Raw genomic sequence first — 27,307 nt, 5'->3', positions numbered from 1 at the left:
ATAACCTAGCCAAAGTTCATATGTGCAGTATTAGTCTGTGTACCGTGTACCTAGGGATGAGACATCATGATTTCCAGGGTCCGATCCAAGGTCATACACGAGACAAACTGTTTAGCAAGGATGAGGTATCCAGAGGCAGTCTCTAGAGATAAATCGAGGAAGGCAGAGGGAGAAAATGAACCGCAACATACACCCGGGTTGTCAAAACAGTAGTCACTGACCAGCCAGGGAGATGACCTTTAAGTGCCTGCTAGCCAATCAAAAAGTGCCATGTGTCTATTCCTCATAGGTCATATAATGATCCTAATCCTTGTGTTGCCTAGGCTGATCCTTAGTCACTTAACCCATGTCTGCCCTCTAATCTACTAGAATTTACGTACAGGTATTTTCCCCGTCAGCAGCCGGCATAGCGAATAAGATGCGCGTACGTTCAGCTACGTATCCTTTTGCAAACCTCTACCACAATCCCAGTTGTGCAGGGACATTGTAGGAAGATTGTAGGGAGAGTTTGTAGATGCTGTAGGGAGAGGAGACTGCAGGGACAGTGCAGGTTGAATGTAATCGCCTTGTGCATTTTGTTGAACTGTTGCCACAATCCCAGTTAATCTGTCAGTTTATACATAGAATTACTGTGCCTCAGTATTAAAAGGGGGTCTAATATATTGGTGCATTTATCTTGTTGAACTGCTGCCACAATCCTAGTTAATCTGTCAGTTTATACATAGAATCACTGTGCCTCAGTATTAAAGGGCGGTCTAATATGTAGCCGTGTGCATCTTGTTGAATCACTGCCATAATCCAGGTTAATCTGTTAGTTTATACATAGAATTACTGTCCATCAGTATTAAAGGGCTGTCTAATATATTGCCGCATGCATCTTGTTGAACTACTGCCACATTCTTAGTTAATCTGTTACATTACTGATACAGTTACTGTACACTATGGCCAACAGACAGTTAGCTGGGTACGCCAAAGGAATGGTAAATGGCAAACATGTTGCTGCAGCTAGCCAGCACAAGTAACAGCAGAAGGAGTGGTTGTAGAGCAGCATCCGCAGCAACTGCTTCTGTGCCCTTGCCTGTCCTGAACCTGCCTTTTCCTTTTGCTGCTTCTTCTGCTAGCCAAGTAATATATGCTGTTTGCTCTGCTCCACTTTTCAGCAAGGATGAGCTTTTTGAGGACAGTAAGCAGCTATGTGCCATCCCAGACTTGAAGAAGATGTCCGCTGCAGACAGGGTTGATGCACATGTTTGCGACAGGTCAGGGACATGTGCAGGTGAGGGTGTTATAGCCATGGAGCGTCGCCATAAAGTTGCATAGGAAAACCGTGCCACTCATTTAGTGTTATAGCCTGATGCAGCAACCGCTGCATCTCCCACCAGCCGACACACCCTCTCTCAAGCAGTCAGGGCTCATCAACGTCAGCAGAAGGAAGCTTCCTGGTGTCTGGTAGAGTTCACACCAGTGCTGATGTATTTAGTTGCAACTATGATCAAGGACAATATATGTCGTTCACAGCCCACTGGATAAATGTCGTTCCGGCCCAGGCACACCAGCAACTTTGTCCTCCTCTGCATCCTCATCCTCCATCTTGTCCTCATCCTCCCCTGCAGGTACAGTTCACAGGGGTCCTCCAGCATATCACCTATGCAAAGCTAGGTGTTGTCACAAGTTCTGCACCTGCTCAGCCTTAGTGAACAGAGCAACACACCAGGGAGGACCCGCACTTCCAGGTCCGCAATTCCGTTATTGAAAAAAATACAACATGTCCTATTCTTGTCCGCAATTGCGGACAAGAATAGGCATATTCTATTAGTGCCGGCAATGTGTGGTCTGCAAAATGCGGAACGCACATATCACCTGTCCGTGTTTTTGCGGATCCACGGATCCAAAACACGTTGCGGACGTGTGAATGGACCCTTAATGTGCAAAACATACCCTCCTTGAGCTGCAAAGGCTAAATGCTCTTCCCAAACATCGTCTGATATGTGATGTTTCCACCTGTTGGAACTCCACGCTCCATATTTTAGACCATCGCGACAAGCAGAGGAAGGTGGTCAATGATTTCTTAATGCTGCAGACGAACAGGTCTGCTCCTCAGTGAAACTTCCACATTAGCCAGTGGCAGCTCATGCGTGATGTGCCGTTTTCTCAGGTCCTTTGCGGAGGCCACTTTATTTGTCAGACGGCAGAATTACAGGATGAATGATGTCATTCCACTCCTTCACGTCCTGGAGACATGGCACCTGCATTTCATGGCCACCTAAGCCCTGAGGAGAATGAACTGGCAGTGGAGGATGACATAAATGCTGGGGAATTTTACACACAACTAGGTGGTTTATCTGTCCAATCGTCAGGAGAGGAGCAGGATCAGCATCAGTAGCTGGAGGGCGACGGCGAAGACGATGCAGATGACCCCGACAGACCGTGGCAATAGGCAATAGATAGGGAAGCAGGGAGGCCCTCCGAGTTCTTTGCACAAATGGCCAGATGCATGCTGTCATGTTTGTGTCATGATTCGGCAGAGGGATGACTACTAACTATCCACGTTGTTAGACCCTCGTTACCAGTTAAAAATGGGGGCATGTTTTACACCTTCTGAGAGGGATGCAAAAATAGACTACTATAGAGAGATTCTGTTTAGTCAGTTGGTCGCTGCCTATGAACGCCATTGCCTGTCCTCGGGAAGGTCTGACTGGGGGGAACCTCAGCGCTCGCGCTCCACTGCCATGACTGATGGGGGTGGGGCAGGAGCAGCACCAGCTCCATATGCAGCAACTTCAGTCTGGAGTCTATGATAAGCAGTTTTCTTAAGCTGCCAACTGAGGAAACCACCCAGCAGCAGCACCAGGACATGCAGTAGAAACTCAACCAGCAGGTGGTGGCATACTTGGACTGCACCCTACAACCCATCATCCAAGATCCCCTGGACTAATGGATGTGCAAACTTGAAGTTTGGCCACAACTAGCCAGGTTTGCCTTGGGCATGCTTTCCTGCCCAGACAGTAATGTGGTGTTCAGTGCGGCGAGGGGCATAGTTACTCCTAAGAGAACTCACCTTTCCCCCCAAGATTAATCAGGCGTGGCTTACCCAGATTTCCAGACGCCGGTGCCTGATGCAAGAGAATAGATCATTCTGCCAGTAATGATCATACTGTAGTATGCTGCCACACTGGAATATTCTGCAAAATGGGCCGTTACTTCTGGCCATATGGTGAAATCACCATTTATTTTTCCGTTCTTCTTAAACTTCAGAAGAACAGGAAAAAAAAGGATCCTGTATTTTGAGCATCCAAAAAGCCTCTTTCACACGGTCAGTATTTGTAAGCTAAAAGTAATAGTGGGTTCAAGATGCATATGCGATGCAAATATTTCTATTACATTTTTATCTCTGTTTTGGACCCACTCCTGTTTTTGGCTTACAAATACTGATCACATATGGTTTCAAAATACTGACCAAATATTGAATGTGTGAAAGAGGCCATTAAAGCCCTGCATGCAGGATTCTTCCTCTTGTTAAAAGAAACTGATTTCAAACATTAATGACCAAAAAGGGATGCAAATTAAGCATAAGGCCTCTTTCACATTCATTTCAGTATTTGATCATAATTTCTAAGTCAAAAGCAGGAGTGGGTACAAAACACAGAAATAAAATGGAATGAAAATATTTGCATCTCTTCTGTTTTGAACTACAAATACTGATGCAAAATACTGACCAACTACTGACCCTGTGAAAGCGGACATTAAAGTCCGGCAAAATGGGAAAATGTTTACCTTCCACAGAAAGGGAGGATAAATTATGTTATTATGATGAAGCACTGTGTACACAGCTTGCCGCAGCTTTCAGCAAACAGATGCCTGCCGCCAGCATGTCTGAAAGGGAGGCCCCCCTCTGTCCCCCCACACAGTGAACCCCCTTCTGCTGCCAGTTTAGTTTCCTCAGCAAGTTTTTTTACATGCCGTGCCAGGCTGAAGCCAAGTCGAAAGCTCTCAGCTCAACGCCCAGGTTCAGGCCTACATACAGTCTGTTTCTGGTGCGTACTCTGTCTCCTTACCCCTTGGATTTCTGGACTGGCAGACTGGAACCTTAGCTTGAACTGGCACAGTACGTTCTCTGTCCTCTTTCTTGTCCAGCCTTCAGTGTCATCTCAGATTGGGTGTCACCTCACCCCTGCAGCGCTGAAAACCCTAAAAGATCAAGTTGTTCTCCGCCAGTATCCAAAACATCACTTTTGTCAAAATGAACCAAACCGGGATTGGGGAGGATTTTCACACTCCTTCTTCTGAGGCCAATGAATAGATCTGGCCTTGCTGACTGTGCCCCATCTTGCCACTGTTGGTGTCTGCCTGCCTGCTGTCCTGTTTACCAACATGTTGCCTGCCTATTATAATGTTCAGGGAGCCTTCTGCTGCCTTCATCATGCCGCTGACGCCATCATGCCACTGCTGAAGCTAGCCTACCATCATGTTCCGTACAGCTGCTGCCTCCATCATGCAAGTGATGTGGCCTGCCAAGAATCATGTTCTGTACGGCTGCTTGTGCCTGCATCATGCCACTGCCTCCAGCGTGCCACTGCTGCACCCGGGACTAAGTTAAACGTGACCATAGCATCTGAAGGAGCAAAAAAAACTGGCAGCGAACGCTTCCTGGTGCGCTCTGGCTCCCCTCAGCGAGGACCTGGGGAGCCAGATGCATTGTGCAGCAGCTTCTGTCCTCCTGAAAGAACAGAAGCTGCCACACATTAGTTCTTATGGAGCCCCTGTCTGTAGTCTTAATAACCCCTGTGCTGGCGGTGGATCCGCAGAAGTTATGTGAAGGCAGTGGCTTCTACATCACTTTGGTGCATCCTTGGCCGGAATATACCCCAGCAAGGATTCAGAACATTTTCTAGGCTTAAAACAGGTGTAGAAAATTAAAGAGCCCCACCCCTCTTTCCCACTCCCTTTTTTTAGACCTGGCGTGAGCAGGGAAAAGTTGCAGATTGCAGCGCAGAAAACGGACATACATCACTTTCCATAGTGTATTTCTTTATGTTTACGGCCTTATATAGCGCTACTATAGTCCGCAGCGCTTTACAGACATTAGCATCACACTGTCCCCAATAGGGCTCACAATTTAAGTTCCCTATCAGTATGTCTTTGGAGTGGGAGGAAACCAGAGTACCCGGAGAAAACCCACGCAAACACGGGGAGAACATACAAACTCCATGCAGATATTGTCCTTCATTCTCAGTGCAAGAGGATGACAAAAAATGGAATTCATTCTCATTTGCACTTTCGGTATCTGAACATAAAGCGGCTTATGCCTCTTCTGCACTAAATACACAAGGCATTCCGATATTGTTTGTTGTGCCAGGTCGCCAACTAATAAGGAAGATAAATAAAAAACATAAAAAATATGGGAGCAGACACAGAACTCTCTGATCTGTCTAATGAGTGTTTACGTCAATACAAAACTGCATTTTCAGCTTGTAGTTTCTGGCGTGTATCCGCCCCAAAAACCTCATAGAAAACGCACAAAAATGCATGGACATGTACAGAGCTGTTTTTGATGCTTCCCATTCATTTCAATGAGAGATTCAGCACATAGTATGCCCTAAGATAGGGCATGTTGCTTCTTTCTTCCACAAGGAACTGCTGCTTCTCGTTGAAATGAATGGGAGGTTATTTTGAGGCATTTTTGGGATTTGATTTTGAGGTGGAAACTCCAAAGTCAGCGCCAAAAAACTCTGTGTGAACTGGCCCTTAAAAGGCAGGTTGACAACAGGTTAATATTTAAAGATTTTTTTTTTAAAGAACCACAAGAATGATGAGAGAAATTAGTAAAAAGTTGCCTTGTTGGACTGTGCTAAGGGATTAAAGTACTGCATATAGAATATTTAAGAGTGTACTGACAAATGGAATTAGTTATTTTGATAGCTCAAATTTTACCATTTTGTTTTATAGTAAAAGTCCAGAAAGAACTCGATGCTTTTGTACAAAGCACTGAAAATCTACAATATGAAGACCGATTGAGTTTGCCGTACACCAATGCTGTAATCCATGAAATACAGAGATTCTCTACTGTGGCTCCTATGGGCCTACCTAGGCAATGTACAAAAGATATTGAATTTCATGGTTATTTAATCAAAAAGGTAATTACATGGACATTGTAATAATGGTGAAAAAAGTGAAAGGGCAACAAAGAGGTTAATTAGACATAAACTTCTTGCTCCCTGTCGACTGCAGGGATAGCTGTTTTTCTGATTATCTAATACCTAGGCGTGAATTTACCCACGGGCACAGTTGGCCTGTGGCTATAGGTGACTATGGGGGAAAGACAACCACTAAAGGGGCAATTTATATACTAATACACTGAACAATATGTGGTCATATGTAAATTAAGAACGGGCAAACATTTTTAAGCCAGACATGTGTAGATATGGCATTATTTAAGGGTGGGGCCTAAGACATCAGGCAAACTGTGCATACAGCCTTTTATTAGTAAATCCAGTATTGTATATGCCTATTTCAGCAGTGGTAAAATATTTTAATATTGTAAGTAGAGATGGCCTTGCGGTTCACCCGGCGGCGCCATATTCTTTTACATTGTGAAGAACTTTGACCCATGATACATGCACCAGGTGGTACAGGACAGCCAATTGAGACGTTTCAGCACGTGGACATACCGCCTACCTTATAAATAAACCCGATCTGGCCGCCATTTTACATTCAGTCTTTTGCCAGTGTAGGGAGAGGTTATGTGGAGTAGGGACAGACGGTTAGGGACACCAAACACTAGCTAATAGGGTCACAAAAGTACTTTTAAGGACTGGTATAGGTGTGCTATCTAAAAGTGTGACATACTGAGGGGTGTGAAATACTTATATTATACTTTCTAACTGTTGAGGGAAGTGTTGGATTTAAATATATATGTATATATGCCCTTACATATATGCATATATATTGGCCCTTTTGCATGGGCCAGTCCAGGTGGTAGGTGTATACATACTGTAGAGATGTATGTATGCCCCCTTGTCAGCATAGATCTCTATGTATATAATATGTGTATAGGTGGGCTTATTGCTGCCCATTCAGACCCCCTGTTTTATATATATGTATATATATACTTATGTATGTGCCCCAAGCATCTATAAGGGTATATATACAGTTAAACTGTGCCCAGAAGCTCCCATGGATGCCCCCCCTCTTGAATGTGCCTGCTGGGTGGGGAGAGACCAAGAACTGGACAATTATGTCCAGTTTCGGCCTCTTCAAAGGACAGATGATCAATAAAGATCCTCTGCCCTTTGTCACCATCTCTGGCAGCGCCGGAGATGGTATGCCAAACAGGGACATGAGAACAAAGAGTTCCCATGCCCCTGTGTGCCGCTCACCTCCAACGCTGTAATTACAGCGCCAGAGATGTGCGATATCTCCACAGGCGGGAGGATCAAAGGATCCCCCTGCCTGGGAGCGCGGGCTGGTGCGGTGATGTCATATCACCGCTCCAGCCCACGTGGACCTGGCGGTAGGCGTGCATGCGCACACCTGCAGGGCGGGAAAACGGGAGCGAGTGCCGCGGGGTTTAAATAACTCATCAGCACTGCGCTCTGGAGATCGGGACCCCCCCCCCCAAGGAGAGCGCATCCGGCGCTCAGAACGGGACCCCTTCATACAGGAGAGAGCGCAGGCAGCGATGTGCTGCGCTCTGAAGAGATGACCGGGTGTTTAACCCCTTGTACCCCGTAGGGACAGTGATTAGTCAGGCGGGTGGGATACTGATATTTGTGTGTATGAATGTATTATTGTAATGTATAGATAGTGTGTGGGGTGGAATGGTAATTGTGCGTAGTGTAGTTAGGTTTGTATTGTGTTTATTGTAGTACTGTTTCTATACTGCGGTGGGTATGTCTATATGTGTATATATATATATTTATATAAATTGATCTATAAATATATAGCGTATTGTTAGACTTGTATAATTGTATTGTGTAATATATATACAGTGTATGGTGTTTTTAGTAGTCGCCGCCCTAGTATAGTGATAGTAAGTCGCACGTAGTGTAGTTCAGTGGAGTGTATAGGTAACAGAGGAAGTTAGCTAGTTAACCTAGATAGGTATCTATCTATATATATATATATATTTATATATTATGATTTAGGCATAAATAGGCGGAGTCATCGCTAGACGACTCGCGCCTATTTATGAATATTAATTATCGATATTTGCATAAATATTAGTGATTAATATTCTCCTTTAACACTAACATAGAAAATATATTATAGGGAATTTGTATTGTGCAGCAGTTGTGTGTGTTTCTGCTGCAATACTGCAGCTATACAGAGGGGCAAACGCTCTTGGAACAAATAATTTCAACTGGTGTGATATACCAGTTTCCCCCCAAAAAAATTTATTGAGGCAGGGGTGTGATATACCAATAATATACTTTCTATATAGTGCATTTGGGTAGTGCAGCATTTGTTTGCGGTTCTGCTGCGTTACCGCAGCTACACAGAGTGACAAACGCTATTGGAACAAATAATTTCAACACATTTGATATACCAGTTGCCCCCCCCACCCCAAAAAAAAAATGATTGAAGCAGGGGTGTGAAGTAGCAATAAAATACTTTCTATATAGTGCATTTGGGTAGTGCAGAATTTGTTTGTGGTTCTGCTGCGTTACCACAACTAAACAGAGTGACAAACACTATTATAACAAATAATTTCAACTGGTGTGATATACCAGTTGTCCCCCCCAAAAAACTGATTGAGGCAGGGGTGTGAAATACCAATAATATACTTTCTATATAGTGCATTTGGGTAGTGCAGCATTTGGTTGTGGTTTTGCTGCATTACCACAGCTACACAGAGTGACAAACGCTATTGGAACAAATAATTTCTACTGGTGTGATATACCAGTTGCCCCCCAATAAAAATGATTGAGGCAGGGGTGTATAATACCAATAATATACTTTCTATATAGTGCATTTGGGTAGTGCAGCATTTGTTTGTGGTTCTGCTGCGTTACCACAGCTAAACAGAGTGACAAACGCTTTTGGAACAAATAATTTCTACTGGTGTAATATACCAGTTGCCCCCCCAAAAAAACTGATTGAGGCAGGGGTGTGAAATACCAATAATATACTTTCTATATAGTGCATTTGTTTAGAGCAGCATTTGTTTGCGGTTTTGCTGCGTTACCGCAGCTACACAGATTGACAAACGCAACTGGAACAAATAATTTCTACTGGTGTGATATACCATTTGCCCCCCAAAAAAACTGATTGAGACAGGGGTGTGATATACTTTCTTCCACAAATACTGCTCTTCTATAGGGACTTTTGTCACATGGTCATTATGAAAATGACAAGCAGAGGAAGAGGCAGGCCATTCCGCAGGAGTGGTAGGGGTCGGGCAGGTGCACCAGGCCGGAATCTAAGTTTAAAGTTTGAGAAGGTGCGTGTGATTACATCATAGGACGCACCAGAGTTGGTTGAGTGGCTTACTCAGCCTTCCGCTTCTGCACCCTCCTCATCCTCTCTATCTGCACCCTCTTTACTCTCTGCTGTGTGCACCCCCAAAGACACCACCACCACCACCACCACCACAATATCCCATCTGCTCAAGTCAGAGGAATTATTTTCCCATCAATTTCAAGACCTTACCAATGCGCTGCCATTCTTGGCAGCGAATCATGAGGAGGTATCAACGGTCACCACCCAGCAGTCTGACGACAGTACCCAGATCAGCCCAAGGAGGGTGGTCCCCGCTGTTGCTGCCTACTCTGAGATCTCTAATATCAGTGGTGGTGAAGGGGACGACGATGATGATGTGTCGATGGACGTCATGTGGATGCCCACAAGAGAGGAAAAGGAGGGTAGTTCAGAGGGAGAGACGGAGCAGCAGATAGGGAGTAGAAGCATGCAGAACTTACAGTGCACAGGAGGCAAAAAGCAGACTGCTAATGTATCTGGAACGAGCCATCCACCATGCACAGTCACATCTGGCACTCCCAGGACGCCGGCACATGGATCCGCATGGGCTTTTATTAACGTGTCCCCTGCTGACAAGAGTGTTGCCATCTGCAGCCTGTGCTGTCAACACTCACCTAGGGACGACCACTTTAAGAAGGCACCTGGCCTCCCATCACTGAGCCCAGTGGGAGCAACACCGTCAGAACCCACAAAGCCACACTACCGGCGCTCCACGTCCTGCCTCTTCTCCTTCTCCTCTCTTCTCCCATTTGTCCTCCATTCCACCTTCCACCGTGCCATCATCGCGTTCATCTGGCAAAAGGCAGGCTTCCGTGGCCCAAATGTTCGAGCGTAAAAAGATGATGATGCCGAATAACCCTCTTGCCAACGGCTGACTGCCAGCTTGTCTGAACTGCTAGCCCGCCAACTACTGCTATATAAACTGGACTCAGAGGCCTTTAGAAAATATGGGGCCATTGGCACATCGCAATAGAAGGTCCCCGGAAGGAAATAATTCTCCCAGAAGGGCATTCCGGAGCTATATGGCCACGTTCAGCGGCAAGTGAATGTATCTCTGGCACACAGTGTTGGTGCCAAGATACATCTGACCACAGACACGTGGTCTAGGAAACACGGGCAAGGAAGGTACGTACATAATTTTTCCTGCCCACTGGGTGAACCTTCTGACGGCCGTCAACCATGCAACCCATGGCACCCGTGTGGATTTGGTGTTACGGCCACGGATTGCATGCAGGCCTGCCTCTTAATCTCCTCCTCCTACTCCATCCTCTGTCTCATCTTCGGCTGACTCCTCCTTTTCCACTGCTACCACCTCCAGCTCCTCAGAGCCTATGCTAGGTGAGACGTTGCCATGCTGTGCTGCGGCTGCTGTGCATGGAAGTCAAGAGCCACATAGGTCCTGCACTCCTTTCAGCTTTGCGGTCACAAGCCAATCAGTGGCTAACCCCGCTCAATTTGACAGTTGGTAAAGTGGTGTGCGACAATGGTGCCAATCGGCTGAGCGCGCTGAAACAGGGCAAAATGACACTTGTGCCATGCATTGCACATGTGCTGAACTTAGTCGTGCAGCGATTCGTTGCAAAATACCCCGGGGTCCAGGATGTCTTGCGGTAGGCCAGGAAAATCTCTGGCCATTTTTGATCTTACACGGCCATGGCTCGCCTTGCTGACGTTCGGCGGCGACACCATTTGCCCTTCAGAAGTCTGATTTGTGACTGCCCGACGCGATGGAACTCCACCTTGCATATGCCTGATAGGCTGCTCCAGCAGAAACGTGCACTTAACGACTGCCTGTACAAACTCTGCTGAAGGACAGGTTCTGGGGAGCTTGATTTTTTTTGCAGACTTCTGCGGCCATTTGATGAGATCACCAAACTGGTCAGTCGCAACCAGGGAGTCATCAGTGACATCGTACCTTGCGCCTTCTATCTGGAGCGTGCATTGCAGCGTGTCATTGATCAAGCTGTCGAGGAGCAGGAGCAGGAAGATTAGGAAGTCACAATGCTGGATGAATTCCCAGGGGGGACAACAGGAGTCTGAAGAGGAGTCAGAGGAGGATGGTGCCCGGAGGAGGAGGAGCAAGAAGAGCATGCTTTAAACTTTTCTGGGATCCCTGGTGTTGTCCGTGGCTGGGGGGAGGAGACCAAGGACGACATTATCCTGGACGATGAGCAGGATCCAGGCAACTTCACCGCTTCCAGTTGGGGCCTTCATGCTCCAGTGTTCGAAGAGGGACCCCCATATAAAAAGCATAAAGGGCAAGGACCCATACTGGGTGGCAACGTACTTAGACCCCCGGTACAAAAACAAATTGGCGGACATGTTACCAGCAAGACAGAGGGCTGTTAGAATGCAGCACTTAAAGGCCTTGCTTCGAGAAATGCTGCATTCTGCTTTTGCGGGCGCTGGCAGAGGAATTTCCACCCACAGATAAACTGTTGCGGGTACTAATGTAACACACGCATGCAAGAAGATGGTGGTTTGAAGATTTGTTGGTCACTTCAGAAATGAGATCATTCTTGCAGCCAATCCATCAACAGCTGCCCTCCGGACCCAGCCTCGGGGAACAACTAGACCAGTGATGTGGGCACCCGCACTCTGGAAAAAGTCTATAGTGTACAATATGCCTTAGACTTTTCCTGCCATTCATCAGTACAGGCGCACTATGAACAGCACAGGCAGCGCACTGAATGTAGGCAGGCTATTATAGCTAAATAATAAAGTACATAGAGGATATACTATATTGGACTATTGTATTCAGGTTAAATTGCTTTGTTGGCACTTTGCAATAAATAAGTGGGTTTTGGGTTGCAGTTTGGGCACTCGGCCTTTAAAAGGTTCGCCATCACTGACCTAGACCCACAGGTGTCCAACTACATCGGGTTAACGGCCGATGTGGACGCTCTGAGAAGCAAGGAACCCCTAGACTACTGGGTGTGCAGGCTTGACCTGTGGCCAGAGCTGGAACAATTTGCCATGGAATTGTTGGCTTGCCCCTCGACCAGTGTCCTGTCCGAAAGGACGTTCTGCGCTACAGGGGGGATTGTGACCGATAAGCACACTTGCCTAGCTCATGACAGTGTGGACTACCTCACATTTCTAAAAATTAATGAGGCATGGATCTCGGAGGAATTCAACACCTCTGACGACAACATTTATTGAATTTCCTCAAGCCAGACCACACATATTCTTCAACACCAAGAACAAATATTGGTCCCTCTCATGTAAATAATGAGGCATAAAAGACCTTTTCTGCCCATTGAATACCTAATGTTTTGGGCCTCGGAGGAATTTAACACCTGTGACGACCACGTATTTCAGCTATTATCATTAGGTTTTTTTTTCAAGAGGGGGGATTTCGTTAGCCATAATTTTAATTCAATTTTATATTTTTAGTTCTTTTAAACATATGTATTTGACCCTATATTTGTACTGGCCTGCAGTAAAATTGATATCAATTGACCGTGTAATATACCTCCGGACACATAATCACTTGATCTTTTCTATCCGGTTAATGCCTAATGTTTGGGCCCTGTAGTCCAGTGGCCTACAGTAAAATTTTATCCATTGACCGCATAATGTACTTTGAGCCACATAATCAGAATTTCTTTTATGTCAGGTGAATAGTGATGTCCCGAATAGTTCGCCGGCGAATAGTTCCCGGCGAACATTGCTTGTTCGTGTTCGCCGCTGCAGGCGAACATATGCGATGTTCGGTCCGCCCCCTCACAGTCAACAGACACATTCAGCAGACCCTCCCACCTCCTGGACAACATCCATTTTAGATTCATTCGGAAGCTGCATTCACAGTGAGAGGAGGGAGAGTGCTGCTGCTGCTGATTTAATAGGGAAAGCGTTAGCTAGGGCATTGTTCTGTGTCCACAGACTCATCTGCTGTAAGGACAGCGTCCTGACAGCACCCCAAAAAGCCCTTTTTTAGGGCTGGTACATCAGTGTGCTTTTTTATATATATATATATATATATATATATATATTGCAGTTGCCTGGCTGCCCGTGTGTGAGAGGCTGCCGGCTCAGTCACAGACAGCACGTGCACACCATTCATACAGGGTGTGACAGAAAATACCTCGCAGATAAAAAAAAAATATTTTTAAAAATTTTCTGTGATATAATCACATTTGCAAGCCTGTGTGTGTGTCAGGCCCACACATACTGTATTGTGGTCACTGGCTAGGCCTCCACTCATACCGTTACAAGGTGTCATTCACTCAAATACCTTGCAGATAAAAAAAATTATATAAAAAATTTTCTGTGATATAATCACACTTGCAAATTGCAAGCCTGTGTGTGTCAGGCCCACACAGACTGTACTGTGCCCACTGCCCACAACTTATATAGGGTGGCACAGTACCTTGCACGCATAAACCACTTATCTAAAAAAAAATGTCAGGCAGAGGCAGGCCACCCCACAGGGGCCGTCGTGGTCGTAGTGCTGTGATTTCCACTGGCCCTGGAATAATGCCCAGTGTTCAGAGGCCACGTACCCTGAACCCCAAAAATTCGGAGAAAATAGTTGACTGGCTTACACAGGACACCCAATCTTCAACAGCTTCCGCTAAGAACCTTGACGCACCATCCTCCTCCAGCTCAGCTTTGGTCACCACTCTCCCACCCGCCGCCACCACCACCACTATCACCACAGCCGCTTCACTTAATCCCTCAGAGGAGTTATTTACACATCAGTGGTATGAAATTAGTGATGCGCAACCATTATTGCCAGGGGATGTAGATAACAGGGATATGTCTCAGTCAGGCAGCATCACACACATGGACGTACAGTGTGATGATGATGATGATGTTGTACCCGCTGCTGCTTCCTTTGCTGAGGTGTCAGATACAAGTGAAGTGGTTGATGATGACGATGTGTCCGTGGATGCCACGTGGGTGCCTGCTCAAAGAGAAGAAGAAGAGGGGGAAAGTTCAGAAGGGGAGACAGAGAGAAGTAGGAGACAAGTTGGAAGCAGGGGGAGGTTGTCGCAAGGAGCTAGTGGCACAGTCAGACAGCATGTATTGGCACCCGGGGTCAGCCAGACAGCACGCCAATCAACGCATGCTGTTGCCACCACCAGAATGCCGTCATTGCAAAGCTCAGCAGTGTGGCATTTTTTTTGTGTGTCTGCCTCTGACAACAGCGATGCCATTTGCAACCTGTGCCAAAAGAAACTGAGTCGTGGGAAATCCAACACCCACCTAGGTACAACTGCTTTGCGAAGGCACATGATCGCAAATCACAAATGCCTATGGGATCAACACATGATGACGAGTAGAAGCAGCACACAAGCTGAAAGCCACCATCCTCCTCCTGGTCCAGCATTTTCAGCCACGTCAACCACTGCTGTCCTCCTTGCCCCCTCTCAACCACCCGCCACTCCGCCTCTCACCTTCAGCAGTTCCATCTCATCTGCCCACAGTCAGGTGTCTGTAAAGGAAATGTTTGAGCGTAAGAAGCCAATGTCACAGAGTCACCCCCTTGCCCGGCGTCTGACAGCTGGCTTGACGGAACTCTTAGCCCGCCAGCTTTTACCATACCAGCTGGTGGAGTCTGAGGCCTTCAAAAAATTTGTCGCTATTGGGACACCACAGTGGAAGGTACCCGGACGAGTTTTTTTTTCAAATAAGGCAATCCCAAACCTCTACTCAGTGATTGAAAAGGAAGTCATGGCATCTCTGGCACACAGTGTTGGGGCAAGGGTCCATCTGACCATTGATACCTGGTCTGCAAAGCACGGTCAGGGCAGGTATATCACCTACACTGCTCATTGGGTCAACCTGCTGACGGCTGCCAAGCATGGAATGCGTGGCTCTGCAGCAGAGTTGGTGACACCGCCACGACTTGCAGGCAGGCCTACTGCCACCTCCTCTACTCCTCCTACTCCATCCTCTTCCATAACCTCCTCAGCTGAGTCCTCTTCTGCTGCGGCGTCTGGCTGCACATCAACTGAATCCCCCCAGCTCCCCAGGGGCTATTCCACATCCCGGATACGACAGTGTCACACTGTCTTGGGGTTGACTTGCCTGAAAGCAGAGAGCCACACTGGAACAGCACTCCTGTCCGCCCTGAACGCACAGGGGGATCAGTGGCTGACCCCGCACCAACTGGAGATCGACAAAGTGGTGTGTGACAATGGAAGCAATTTGTTGGCGGCATTGAATTTGGGCAAGTTGTCACATGTGCCGTGCATGGCACATGTGTTGAATCTCATCGTACAACGCTTTGTGTCTAAGTACCCAGGCTTACAGGACGTCCTCAAGCAGGCCAGGAAGGTGTGTGGTCATTTCAGGCATTCCTACACGGCCATGGCGCACTTTTCAGACATTCAGCGCCGAAACAACATGCCAGTGAGGCGCTTGATTTGCGACAGCCCGACACGTTGGAATTCAACACTCCTAATGTTCGACCGCCTACTCCAACAAGAAAAAGCCATCAACGAGTATTTGTATGACCGGGGTGCTAGGACAGCCTCTGCGGAGCTGGGAATTTTTTTGCCACGTTACTGGACGCTCATGCGCAATGCCTGTAGGCTCATGCGTCCTTTTGAGGAGGTGACAAACCTAGTCAGTTGCACCGAAGGCACCATCAGCGACCTCATCCCATTTGTTTTCTTCCTGGAGCGTGCCCTGCGAAGAGTGCTGGATCAGGCTGTAGATTAGCGTAAAGAGGAAGAGTTGTGGTCACCATCACCACCAGAAACAGCCTTGTCATCATCGCTTGCCGGACCTGCGGCAACGCTGCAAGAGGAGTATGAGGAAGAGGAGTCAGAGGAGGAATGTGGCGTTGAGGAGGAGGAAGACAAACCACATGTCATGGAACCATGAACCAGACGTACAACAGAGATAGGTGGAATAAGAAGGCTTTATTGAAAATCAAGCCGTAGCTAAAGTCCAAACGGATGGCTAAACTGAAGCAGGGTCTTGCGTAGACGGAGGTCAGGAACCAGGAGGGTAGTCAGACGTAGCCAGGATCAGGAACCAACGGGGTAGTCAGACGAAGCCAGGATCGGGAACCAACGGGGTAGTCAGACAAGGCCAGGATCAGGAACCGGAAGCAGCAGCAGTCTTTGAAGCATGTGCACACAGGAGGACCAAGCAAGGAACTGAAGCCACAGACCTTCTATATATATGAGCTAGGCATCCAGCTCCTCCCAGTGGGAAGGAGGAGCCGCAGGGTGGGAGGCTACAAGAAACCCAGAAACCAAGATGGCCGCCAGCACATGTCAAACGAAGGAGAACAGTGAGAAGGTAAGACCATGACAGTACCTCCCCCTCAAGGGCCCCTCCTCCGCGGAGTAAGGAACGGTTTCAGAGGGAAGCGTGCGTGGAAGGCTCGGAGCAACGCAGGAGCATGGACATCTGTGGAGGGAACCCAGGAACGCTCCTCTGGACCATAACCACGCCAATGGACCAAAAACTGCAACCGACCGCGGACCAGGCGTGAGTCCAGGATATTGCTCACCTCATATTCCTCACGATTGCCCACTTGGACCGGACGGGGCCGAGGAACCGAGGAAGTGAAACGATTACACACCAATGGCTTCAACAGGGAGACATGAAACACGTTGGAGATCCGCATGCCAGGAGGAAGCGCAAGGGCATAGGCTACCGGGTTTACCCTGCGAAGCACTCGGAAGGGACCAACAAAGCGAGGCGCCAGCTTGGGAGTGGGCACTCGAAGGTTGAGGTTGCGGGTGGACAACCATACACGGTCTCCGACCTGGTAGGAAGGAGCGGGCGCTCGTCTGCGATTAGCCTGGAGTCTCTGGCGTTGCGCAGAGACCTCAAGGGACCTCTGGATCTGTACCCAAGAAGTACGTAGGACGGAAAGGTGATCCTCCACAGCCGGAGTATCCTGGGGAGAGAATACCTCCGGTAACACGGCAGGTTGGAACCCATAATTGGCCATGAAGGGAGACGTCCCAGAGGAAGAGTTCACCGCCGTGTTCCTGGCAAACTCAGCCCAAGGCAGGAGGTCAACCCAATTGTCTTGGTGATCGGAGACATAGCAACGAAGGAATTGCTCCAAGGCCTGATTGGATCGTTCTGCGGCCCCATTGGACTGAGGGTGGTAGGCCGAGGAGAAAGAGAGATGAATCCCCAACTGGGAGCAAAAGGCGCGCCAGAACCTGGACACAAACTGACTCCCCCGATCCGACACAATCTCCTTGGGCAAACCGTGCAACCGGAAGACCTCCCTGGCAAAAATCGAGGCCAACTCTTGTGCAGAGGGTAACTTCTTGAGAGGAACACAGTGGCACATTTTGGAAAACCGATCCACAATCATGAGAATGACCGTATGGCCTCGGGATGCAGGAAGGTCCACAATGAAATCCATCCCCAGGTGTGACCATGGACGCTCCCCGGTGGCTATGGGTTGCAAAAGGCCCAACGGAAGGTGCCGAGGGGACTTACTCTGGGCACAAACGGAGCATGCCGCTACATATGCGGCGATGTCGGAACGTAGAGAAGGCCACCAGAACAGACGTGAAACCGCCCAGGACAGCTGATTCTTTCCAGGGTGCCCCGCGGCCTTGGAGTTATGGTAGGTTCGCAACAACCGAGTGCGCAACTCCTCAGGCACAAAACATCTGCCGTTGGGTCTCCCAGAGGGAGCACCAGATTGAGCCGCCAAAATCTGCTCACCCAGAGGAGAGGTCAGGCTGGTGCGAATAGCAGCCAGGATCTGATTCGGGGGTATGACCGTAGTCGGAATCGACTCCTCCCCGGACAGCTCGGAGTACTGCCGTGATAAGGCATCCGCTCTGATGTTCTTGGAGCCGGGTAGGTAGGAGACCACGTAATTAAAACGTGACAAGAACAGAGCCCATCTGGCCTGACGTGGTGTCAATCTCTTGGCCTCAGAGAGGTAGGTCAGATTCTTGTGGTCCGTCAGGATGAGAACCGGAACCACCGAGCCCTCGAGCAAGTGCCTCCATTCTTTAAGGGCCTGCACGATGGCCAATAACTCCCTGTCACCAATCTGATAGTTGCACTCCGCGGAAGACAGTTTCCGGGAGTAAAACCCACAAGGAAGCAGAGGACCCTCTGGTGTTCTACGCTGAGACAGGAGGGCGCCTACTCCCGTCTCAGACGCGTCCACCTCGAGGACAAAAGGCAACCCAGGGTTGGGATGCGACAGAATCGGAGCCGACACAAAGGCGGACTTTAGAGCCTCAAAAGCTCGGATGGCCTCGAGCGGCCAGACCTGAGGATTACTGCCCTTCCTGGTCAGATCCGTGAGAGGCTTGGCTAGCATGGAAAAGTCCCTGATGAACTTCCGATAATAATTGGCGAAGCCCAAAAAGCGCTGCAGGGCACGAAGCCCACTGGGCTGGGGCCACTGTAAGACAGCCGAAACCTTCTCAGGATCCATGGAGAACCCCTCAGCGGAAATGATGTAACCTAAGAAGGTTACCTGGGATCGGTGAAATTCGCATTTCTCAAGCTTACCGAACAGCTTGTTCTCTCGTAAGCGTTGCAACACTCGTCTGACATCCAGAATGTGGGCCTCCATGGATGCAGAATATACCAAGATGTCATCCAAATAGACCACCACACACTGCTGCAACAGGTCACGGAAAACATCGTTGATGAATTCCTGGAAGACTGCGGGCGCATTGCACAACCCAAAGGGCATAACCAAGGATTCATAATGACCGGTCCTGGTGTTAAACGCGGTCTTCCACTCATCGCCCGCCTTGATCCTTACCAGGTTATATGCCGCCCTCAGGTCGAGTTTGGTAAAGACCGTGGCCCCTTTGAGGCGATCGAACAGCTCGGAAATCAAGGGTATCGGGTAAGCGTTCTTGATCGTGATGCGATTGAGACCCCTGTAGTCGATGCAAGGCCTCAACTCACCGCCCTTCTTTTTCACAAAGAAAAATCCAGCCCCTGCCGGGGACGAGGATTTGCGAATGTGTCCGCGTGAAAGCGCCTCCCTCACGTACTCCTCCATGGCCACATTCTCCGCTACCGACAGTGGATAGACTTTGCCACGAGGAGGAACGGCACCAGATTGTAACTCTATGGCACAATCGTATGGGCGGTGCGGAGGTAGGGCAACCGCACGCACCTTATCGAATACATCCCGGTACTCCTCGTATTCAGGAGGCAACAGAGAGTCCGAGGAAGTACACAGCAACTTGACAGGCCCATGGATGCAACTAGCCCCACACTGCGGTGACCACGAGAGGATCTCGGCCGATCTCCAATCGAAAGTCGGATTATGCTTCTGGAGCCAGGGGTACCCCAAGACCACCGAGTAGTGTGGAGACGAAATAACCTGGAGACAGACCGACTCTCTGTGAACGGCACCAATGGCCATCCCCACTGGAAGGGTCTCCTGAGTCACGTGTGGCGGCAGAAGGGGTCTGCCGTCTATCGCCTCAAGAGCCAGTGGGGAACCTCGAGGCTGCAGAGGAATGGAATTGGCGGCGGCGAACACACTATCAATGAACAAGCCACCAGCACCAGAGTCCACCAACGCCTGGGTCATCACCGAGCCCCCGACCCAGGAGAGGACAACAGTAATCAGTGGTTTGTCAACACGGGAAACCGGGGACGAGGAGACTCCACCCAAGATCTGCCCCCGACAGGATCTCAGGTGCGAGCGTTTTCCCGGACGGTTCGGGCATGCCAACCGAAAATGCCCACCGAGACCACAGTACATGCATCGGCCCTCGCGTCTCCGGAGTACCCTCTCCCCCTCGGACAGGCGAGCAACCCCCAGCTGCATGGGTTGACCCCCAGACCAGTCATCCCCAGGAGGCGTGGGAGGAGAGGGAGGCACGGGTGGGACAGCAAACGTAGGCGCCAATCTGTTAGAAGGCCTCCGCAGGCTCTCCTTAAAGGAAGGTCTCTCCCTGAGTCTGGTGTCAATCAAAATCAGGAAAGAAATAAGGGACTCGAGCTCCACTGGTAGGTCCTTGGCTGCAATCTCATCCTTCAAGGCATCCGAGAGACCATGAGAGAAAGCAGCGACCAGAGCCTCATTATTCCAGCCCACCTCTGCTGCCAGGGTACGAAACTCAATGGCGTATTCAGCTACGGATCGTGAACCCTGTCTGATGGACATAAGGAGCTTCGCAGCAGAGGCAGCACGAGCCGGCACATCGAATACCTTCCGAAGAGAAGCAACAAAACCGGAAAACTCGGCAACCACCGGATTGTTGTTCTCCCATAAAGGGCTGGCCCAGGCCAAGGCCTTGTCCGAGAGCAGCGAGATCAAGAAGCCCACCTTTGATCTCTCAGTAGGAAAGGCATGTGGCAGCAACTCGAAATAAATGGCCACCTGGTTAAGGAAACCTCGGCACTGAGTTGGCTCTCCCCCAAAGCGCTGTGGAAGGGGGGCAGAACCGGTCATACCCCGAAACACCGCAGGTGCAGCAACAGGTGTCGGGGTAGACTCTGGCGCAACAACCGGAGCGGCAGTAGGAGCGGGCCCAGGAGCGACAACCGACCCATCGGCAACGGAAGCTAAATGAGCCGTGCGTTCAAGCAGGGTTTGTAACGCCACAGCGAACCGACCCAACAGGTGATCCTGCTGATCAAGTCTGGCAACCAGCGTAGGTAGCGAGGATGGCCCTGTACCGTCAGAATTCATGGCTTGGTCCTAATGTCATGGAACCATGAACCAGACGTACAACAGAGATAGGTGGAATAAGAAGGCTTTATTGAAAATCAAGCCGTAGCTAAAGTCCAAACGGATGGCTAAACTGAAGCAGGGTCTTGCGTAGACGGAGGTCAGGAACCAGGAGGGTAGTCAGACGTAGCCAGGATCAGGAACCAACGGGGTAGTCAGACGAAGCCAGGATCGGGAACCAACGGGGTAGTCAGACAAGGCCAGGATCAGGAACCGGAAGCAGCAGCAGTCTTTGAAGCATGTGCACACAGGAGGACCAAGCAAGGAACTGAAGCCACAGACCTTCTATATATATGAGCTAGGCATCCAGCTCCTCCCAGTGGGAAGGAGGAGCCGCAGGGTGGGAGGCTACAAGAAACCCAGAAACCAAGATGGCCGCCAGCACATGTCAAACGAAGGAGAACAGTGAGAAGGTAAGACCATGACACCACAGCAGGCATCCCAGGGTGCTCGTTGTTGTCACCTATCTGGGACCCGTGGTGTTGTACATGGCTGGGTGTCACGGCTGAGGATGGGGAAAACCCTCAGCCGTGCAGTATCAGAAGACGGATGGTCAATGCCAGGCCAGGCCAGGAATCAGGGAGCAGGTCACCTCCTACACATCCCTAATTCTGACCCTGTCTCCTATCCGTATGAGCCAACCCTGAAGGTAGGAGGGCTCATACTCCAGAACCTGATATTCCTGCTAGCCCTCAGGGTGGCCCTGGACTAGGAGCAGGGTAAGACGACCTGTTCCTCCTAGACATGGAGGAACTGGAGTCTCACTGGCCAAGCTACAAAGAAAGGGGAACATGAACAGACATATGACAATGACAGGTAAGTGAGACAAATACCACACTTACCTGCCACAGACACACAACCTGGAACCCACGTGCAAGTGCTGCTGTCCACAAACAACACAAAGGACACCGCACACACAGACATCACACGGGAACCCAGGAAACCATATTCTGCAATAAATAAAGACCAAACAAACATCTTCTAAACACCATACATAAACCTATGACCACAAGGGTGGCCCCCACTGGCAGATGGAATACACAGGAGGCTGCTCCAGCTAACCATGGCTGAAGTACCCCTCAGACTAGAGATATTCACTGAGGCTTTAAAGGTCCAAATAGCCACACCCACACGGACACATCCAGTGTTCACACATACAGAAGGGATTTAACCCTTCCAACACCAGGCAAGGGAAGATGGCCACTTAAAGGGGAATCACACACATAAACATACACTTCACCTGTTGCCGCAGGCAACGGCATGCGTGGCAACCATGTCCTGGGGATCAGCCATAGGACTGAGACACTGCCACCACATACACACAACACCACACGTTGCCACGGGCAACCAAGTGAAGGAAAGTGTCACAAAACATACCACTGGCCGTGACACTGGGGGGAAGAACAGACCGTCAATGACATCAGTGAGGAGGAGGAACGGGAAATGAGTAGCTCGGCATCCAACCTTGTGCAAATGGGGTCTTTCATGCTGTCATGTCTGTTGAGGGACCCTCGTATAAAAAGGATGGTGGAGAACGCCCTGTACTGGGTGGCCACGCTACTAGACCCCCGGTATAAGCAGAAAGTGGCAGAAATGTTACCAAATTACCGTAAGTCAGAAAGGATGCAGCAGTTCAAAACCAAACTAAAAAATATGCTTTACACAGCTTATAAGGGGGATGTCACAGCACAACGGGAATCTAACAGGGGGAGAGGGGAAAGTAATCCTCCTCCTACCATGACCACGGTGGCAAGGACAGGACGCTTTACAGATGTGTTGTTGATGGAGGACATGCAGAGCTTTTTCAGTCCTACACATCGCCACAGCCCTTCGGGATCCAGAGGCTGCAACAATACCTAATTTTTCTGGCCTCTAGTGCTGCACTGTGGCTGCAAAAAAGGCACATACATGTGTCAATTCCCCTTCATGATCGGTACCTTGTTGTGGTGAAGGGGCTTGCGTATCACAATAAAGTGATCATCACCTCGATGAGTGTGTTGGCAATGTTGCCACACCCCACATAAGGCCGTTGCTTCATTATGATCAGACTAAAAGCGATCGGCTTTTGGCCAAAGTGATAATCTTGAGACAGTGGGTGAAAGATAGACCCCCAACAATCAATGATTGGCAAAGTTTAATGACGCGAATAACACATTTTGAGGGCATGAAACGACGTGGATTAAACGACGCTACCGGAATGGGCCCATAGAGAAGGGAAATAGCCAGCCGTAATACCCCAGAGCAGAATTGATGGCTAGTAACTGGGGAGACCACTGATATACCCCAACAAACCATTATATATTCCTAGATAAACTCTATCAACACAGCCCACGCCAGAATACGTGTGAAATTGTAAAGGCTCTAATGAAAATCCTTATGAGGGGGGCAGGAATACTCCGCCGCCCCTCGCGGCGGCCGCACCAAGCCGGGTGGAAACGGGTGGGGGGTGAGGGGTGGGGGTGAGGGGGCGGGGCGGAGGGGGGTTGGGTTTATGGTTTTTTTTTTTTTTTATTCTTGTGTGTTTTTTTTTTGGGTTGTGGATCCCATGCCTATGTACTGGTATTAGAGCTGACTCCTCTGGTCACAGATTGTTTTGTTGTATGTGTCCGATATATGGCATGGAGACGATACACTGTCTAATGTGCGCTATTATAGTATATCTGATTGGAAATTTGCTTTTATATTGTCTGTAAAATAAAAATACAAATAAAAAAAAAAAATAAAAAAAAAAGCGATCGGCTGGATAATTTTTCATAGAAAAAACATTATTTTTCTTTATAAGTTGTATGGGTTTTTAATACATAAAATTAAAAAATCATAATAAAGTCTCTTAATAGTTTATTAGAAATAATGCAGACAATTTAAAAAATCCCCATCAATTCCAATACAAAGCAAGTACAGAGCTCAGAACAAAATTATTTCAGGATGTCGTTAATTCGACAATGATTAATCAATTCGACACACGTCCCCGGATAGGAGACGTAACAGGGATTAAACTGAAAAATCAATTTAATAAATGGACCCCAGATTGGGGACGTTACGTAACAGGGATTAAACTGATGAGAATAGTACTACAGAAAATACCACTCATATCGGGTGTGACAGTAAATTGTACGGCGCAGACGCAGTGACCGTGGTGTGGATTCAAACAAAGGGGAGGGAGCCAGCGTTTTTTCAACCATCTCCCCATTCGAAAAATCAATTCGATTCACCTTCGGGGACCCTTGGTGTTGTACGTGGCTGGGTGGAGGAAGAAACCTTCAATGACCTCAACGGGACATGGCTAGCTTGGTATCCAACCTTGTGCAAATGGGAAGTTTGCTGTTGGGCAAATGGACTGTTTGCTGTTGTTTGCGGTGCATTAAAAGGGGAGTTTGGTCTGTCAATGTCTGTGAAGCGGGAGTAACCAGTGGCGTACCGCCAATATAGGCAGACCACGCCGTTGCTATGGGGCCCGCAGCGCAGGGGGGCCCGGAGCGCAGGGAAGGCCCCGCCCCCTCTGTTTATTTTAGCCAGTACTAGTAGTACACTACACACACTGTGGCGCAGGCGCAGCGGGCCCGCTGCACTTGTCTTTGACTTTGATCGGTGGCCCCGCCCCCCTCCTGTCTTGTATTAACTTGCCTCATTGCATGAAGTTGATTCTCCCGGCCAGGCTGCAGGCGTGTTCTCTTTTCACACTGGCCAATCAGCACAAGTCAGCAGCACAAAGAGGCAGCTGCTGATTGGCCAGTGTTTGCAGGCAGCAGGAGCGGGCGCCGCTTAAACCCATTCATTCTCTGACCTGACCCTGCACCGAGCTCAGCCCCAGCCTGAAGGTCTGCCTGCCTGCCTGCCCGCCCACTCCTGACCGGACACGGAGTCCCGGACGGTGGTCACCTTCTATTGATTGGTTGGTGTGCCGTTTGTTGTTCTGTATGGGAACGGGAAGGGATAGATTAAGGCAGCATTGCCTGCCACTGCCAGGTAGCAAGAGAACTCATAGGGAGGGGGCTCATAGAGGACAGTCTGCTTTCCTCCTACTCTGTCCTGTATTAGCTCCCCCCCCCCCTGAGTCCTCTATGAGCCCCCCAACCCCTAATGCCCCCCAAACTGCCCAGGGCTAGGGGAAGAGGAGTAGAAGGAAAGCACACTGTCCTGAGCATTTTGGGGGGCATTAAGGGTTTGGGGGGCTCATAGAGGACAATCTGCTTTCCTCCTATTCTGTCCTGTATGAGCCCCCCCCCTGAATCCTCTATGAGCCCCCCAAAATGCCCCCATTACCCCAAAATGCCCAGGGGGGGGGAGTAGGAGGAAAACACACTGTTCTGAGACTCCCCCCCCCCCAGTCCTCTATGAGCCTCCCAACCCCTAATGCCCCCATTACTCCAAAATGTCAAGGGGGGGGGGGGGGAGTAGGAGGAAAGCACACTGTCCTCTATGAGCCTCCACCCCCCCCCCTCCTGAGTCCTCTATGAGCCCCCCAAACCCTGATGCCCCCCAAAATGCCCAGGGGGGGAGAGGAGTAGAATGAAAGCACACTGTCCTGAGCATTTTGGGGGGCTCATAGTGGACAGTGTGCTCTCCTACTCCTTCCCCCCCCCCCCCCCGGGCATTTTGGGGGGCATTAGGGATTCTTTAATGGGGTGTGGCATGGGAGGAGCCAGGACAGGAGGTGGGATGGGCTAGGGGTGGGTAGTGGGCGGGGTTAAGGGGCCCAATTCAGATGCTTGCTATGGGGCCCAGTGATTTCTATGTACGCCCCTGGGAGTAACCCTTACACTACCTGTTTAAACCACGTTGTTCAAAAAAATTTAGGATTGTTAGGTGATTTATGCCCTTTATGGATTAAAATCCAACTCTGCGTCAACTATGTAATTTTCCATGGGAGTTTTGCCATGGATCCCCCTCCGGCATGCCACAGTCCAGGTGTTAGTTCCCTTGAAACAACTTTTCCATCACTACTGTGGCTATAAAGAGTCCCTGTGGGTTTTAAAATTCACCTGCCTAGTGAAGTCAATGGCGGTTCACCCGTTCACATTTGCAGAAATTCGCGTTCGCCGTTCGCGAACGGAAAATTTTATGTTCCCGACATCTCTACAGGTGAATACCTAATTTGTAAGGCCTATACTCCCGTGGCCTAAAATAAAACAGGGCACATTTCAGAGAATTTCCCTTTAAGACGCATAAAAATGTCCCCTGATTAAGATACATATTTTTTGTTGGAATTTTTGTCATTGATCCCCCTCTAGTATGTCAGTGTCCATGTTGTGGGACTATTTGTGCACTTCTAGTAAGTATTTGGTGGCTGCAAATATGAGCTGAAGGTTTTTCAGGTTCGCCTGCCATTAAATTGAATGGGGCCCGCTGCGAACTTGCGGTTCGCGAACATTTGATTGCGTTGGCGCGATCACGTTTAAGCAGTGGCTCAGCCTTCCAAAAATATGATATGACATTGCTCTACATGCCATAGAGCTAAATAATAAAGAAATAAAAAGTCAAAACACTCCAGGCAATGGCTATATGGCCGTTTTGACCCCATTCATTGTCAAAACTGAACTGAACAAAATAGAGTACACCGTAATGAATTCAGTTCCATTTGGTTGTGTCCCCACTGCGGACAGAAAAACGCTTCAAGCAGCGTTTTTCTGTCCAGCATGGGATGCGGGCCAGTGGACCCCTCTCATTTACCATTATCTATTACTGTTTTGGGTGTAGAAAATGGTCTAAATGTAAGACAGCTAGGAAGCTGTCTTACTTTTGGAACTGGTGCTGGATGCACCGAAGTTATGGAGAGGCCGGCGCCAAATATGGGTCTTTATTAAGACCAGCGTCTAAAACACCAGTCTTAATAAATGTGTCCCCAAATCTTTATTTTAAGTGCATAAAAACATCATCATGCAATACAAAATAACATTAAAAAGCTAAGCGTTTCAGATGAAACATATTATCCTTCCATTTTTTATGCGCTTGAAATAAAGATTTGGCATTTTTAACTACAAGTGGCAGAAGATTTGTCAAGGATTCACAACATAAGGGCTTATTGACACGACCGTATGAATGGGTCCGCATCTGTTCCCCAATTTGGTGGAACAGGTGCGGACCTATTCATTTCAATGGGGCCACAAAAGATGCGGACAGCACCCCGTGTGCTGTCTGCATCCGTAGTTCTATTCCGCGGCCCCACAAAAAATA

At 48.9% G+C, this 27,307-nt stretch overlaps 1 protein-coding gene across 2 annotated transcripts in view; it reads left to right on the top strand.

The window, feature by feature from the left end:
* LOC122936025 (cytochrome P450 2J5-like) overlaps positions 1 to 27,307 on the top strand; it is a 357,425-nt gene that overhangs the window by 324,201 nt on the left and 5,917 nt on the right. For both annotated transcript variants that reach the window (XM_044292019.1, XM_044292018.1), the window contains one exon: positions 5,947 to 6,134. In XM_044292019.1, the coding sequence (XP_044147954.1) occupies positions 5,947 to 6,134 (188 nt within the window). The remainder of the gene's footprint in view (positions 1 to 5,946; positions 6,135 to 27,307) is intronic.

Source organism: Bufo gargarizans, chromosome 4 (genome assembly GCF_014858855.1).
Source record: "Bufo gargarizans isolate SCDJY-AF-19 chromosome 4, ASM1485885v1, whole genome shotgun sequence".
In the NCBI taxonomy this organism is placed as follows: Eukaryota; Metazoa; Chordata; class Amphibia; order Anura; family Bufonidae; genus Bufo; species Bufo gargarizans.
This window is presented reverse-complemented; position numbering and strand designations above follow the sequence as displayed.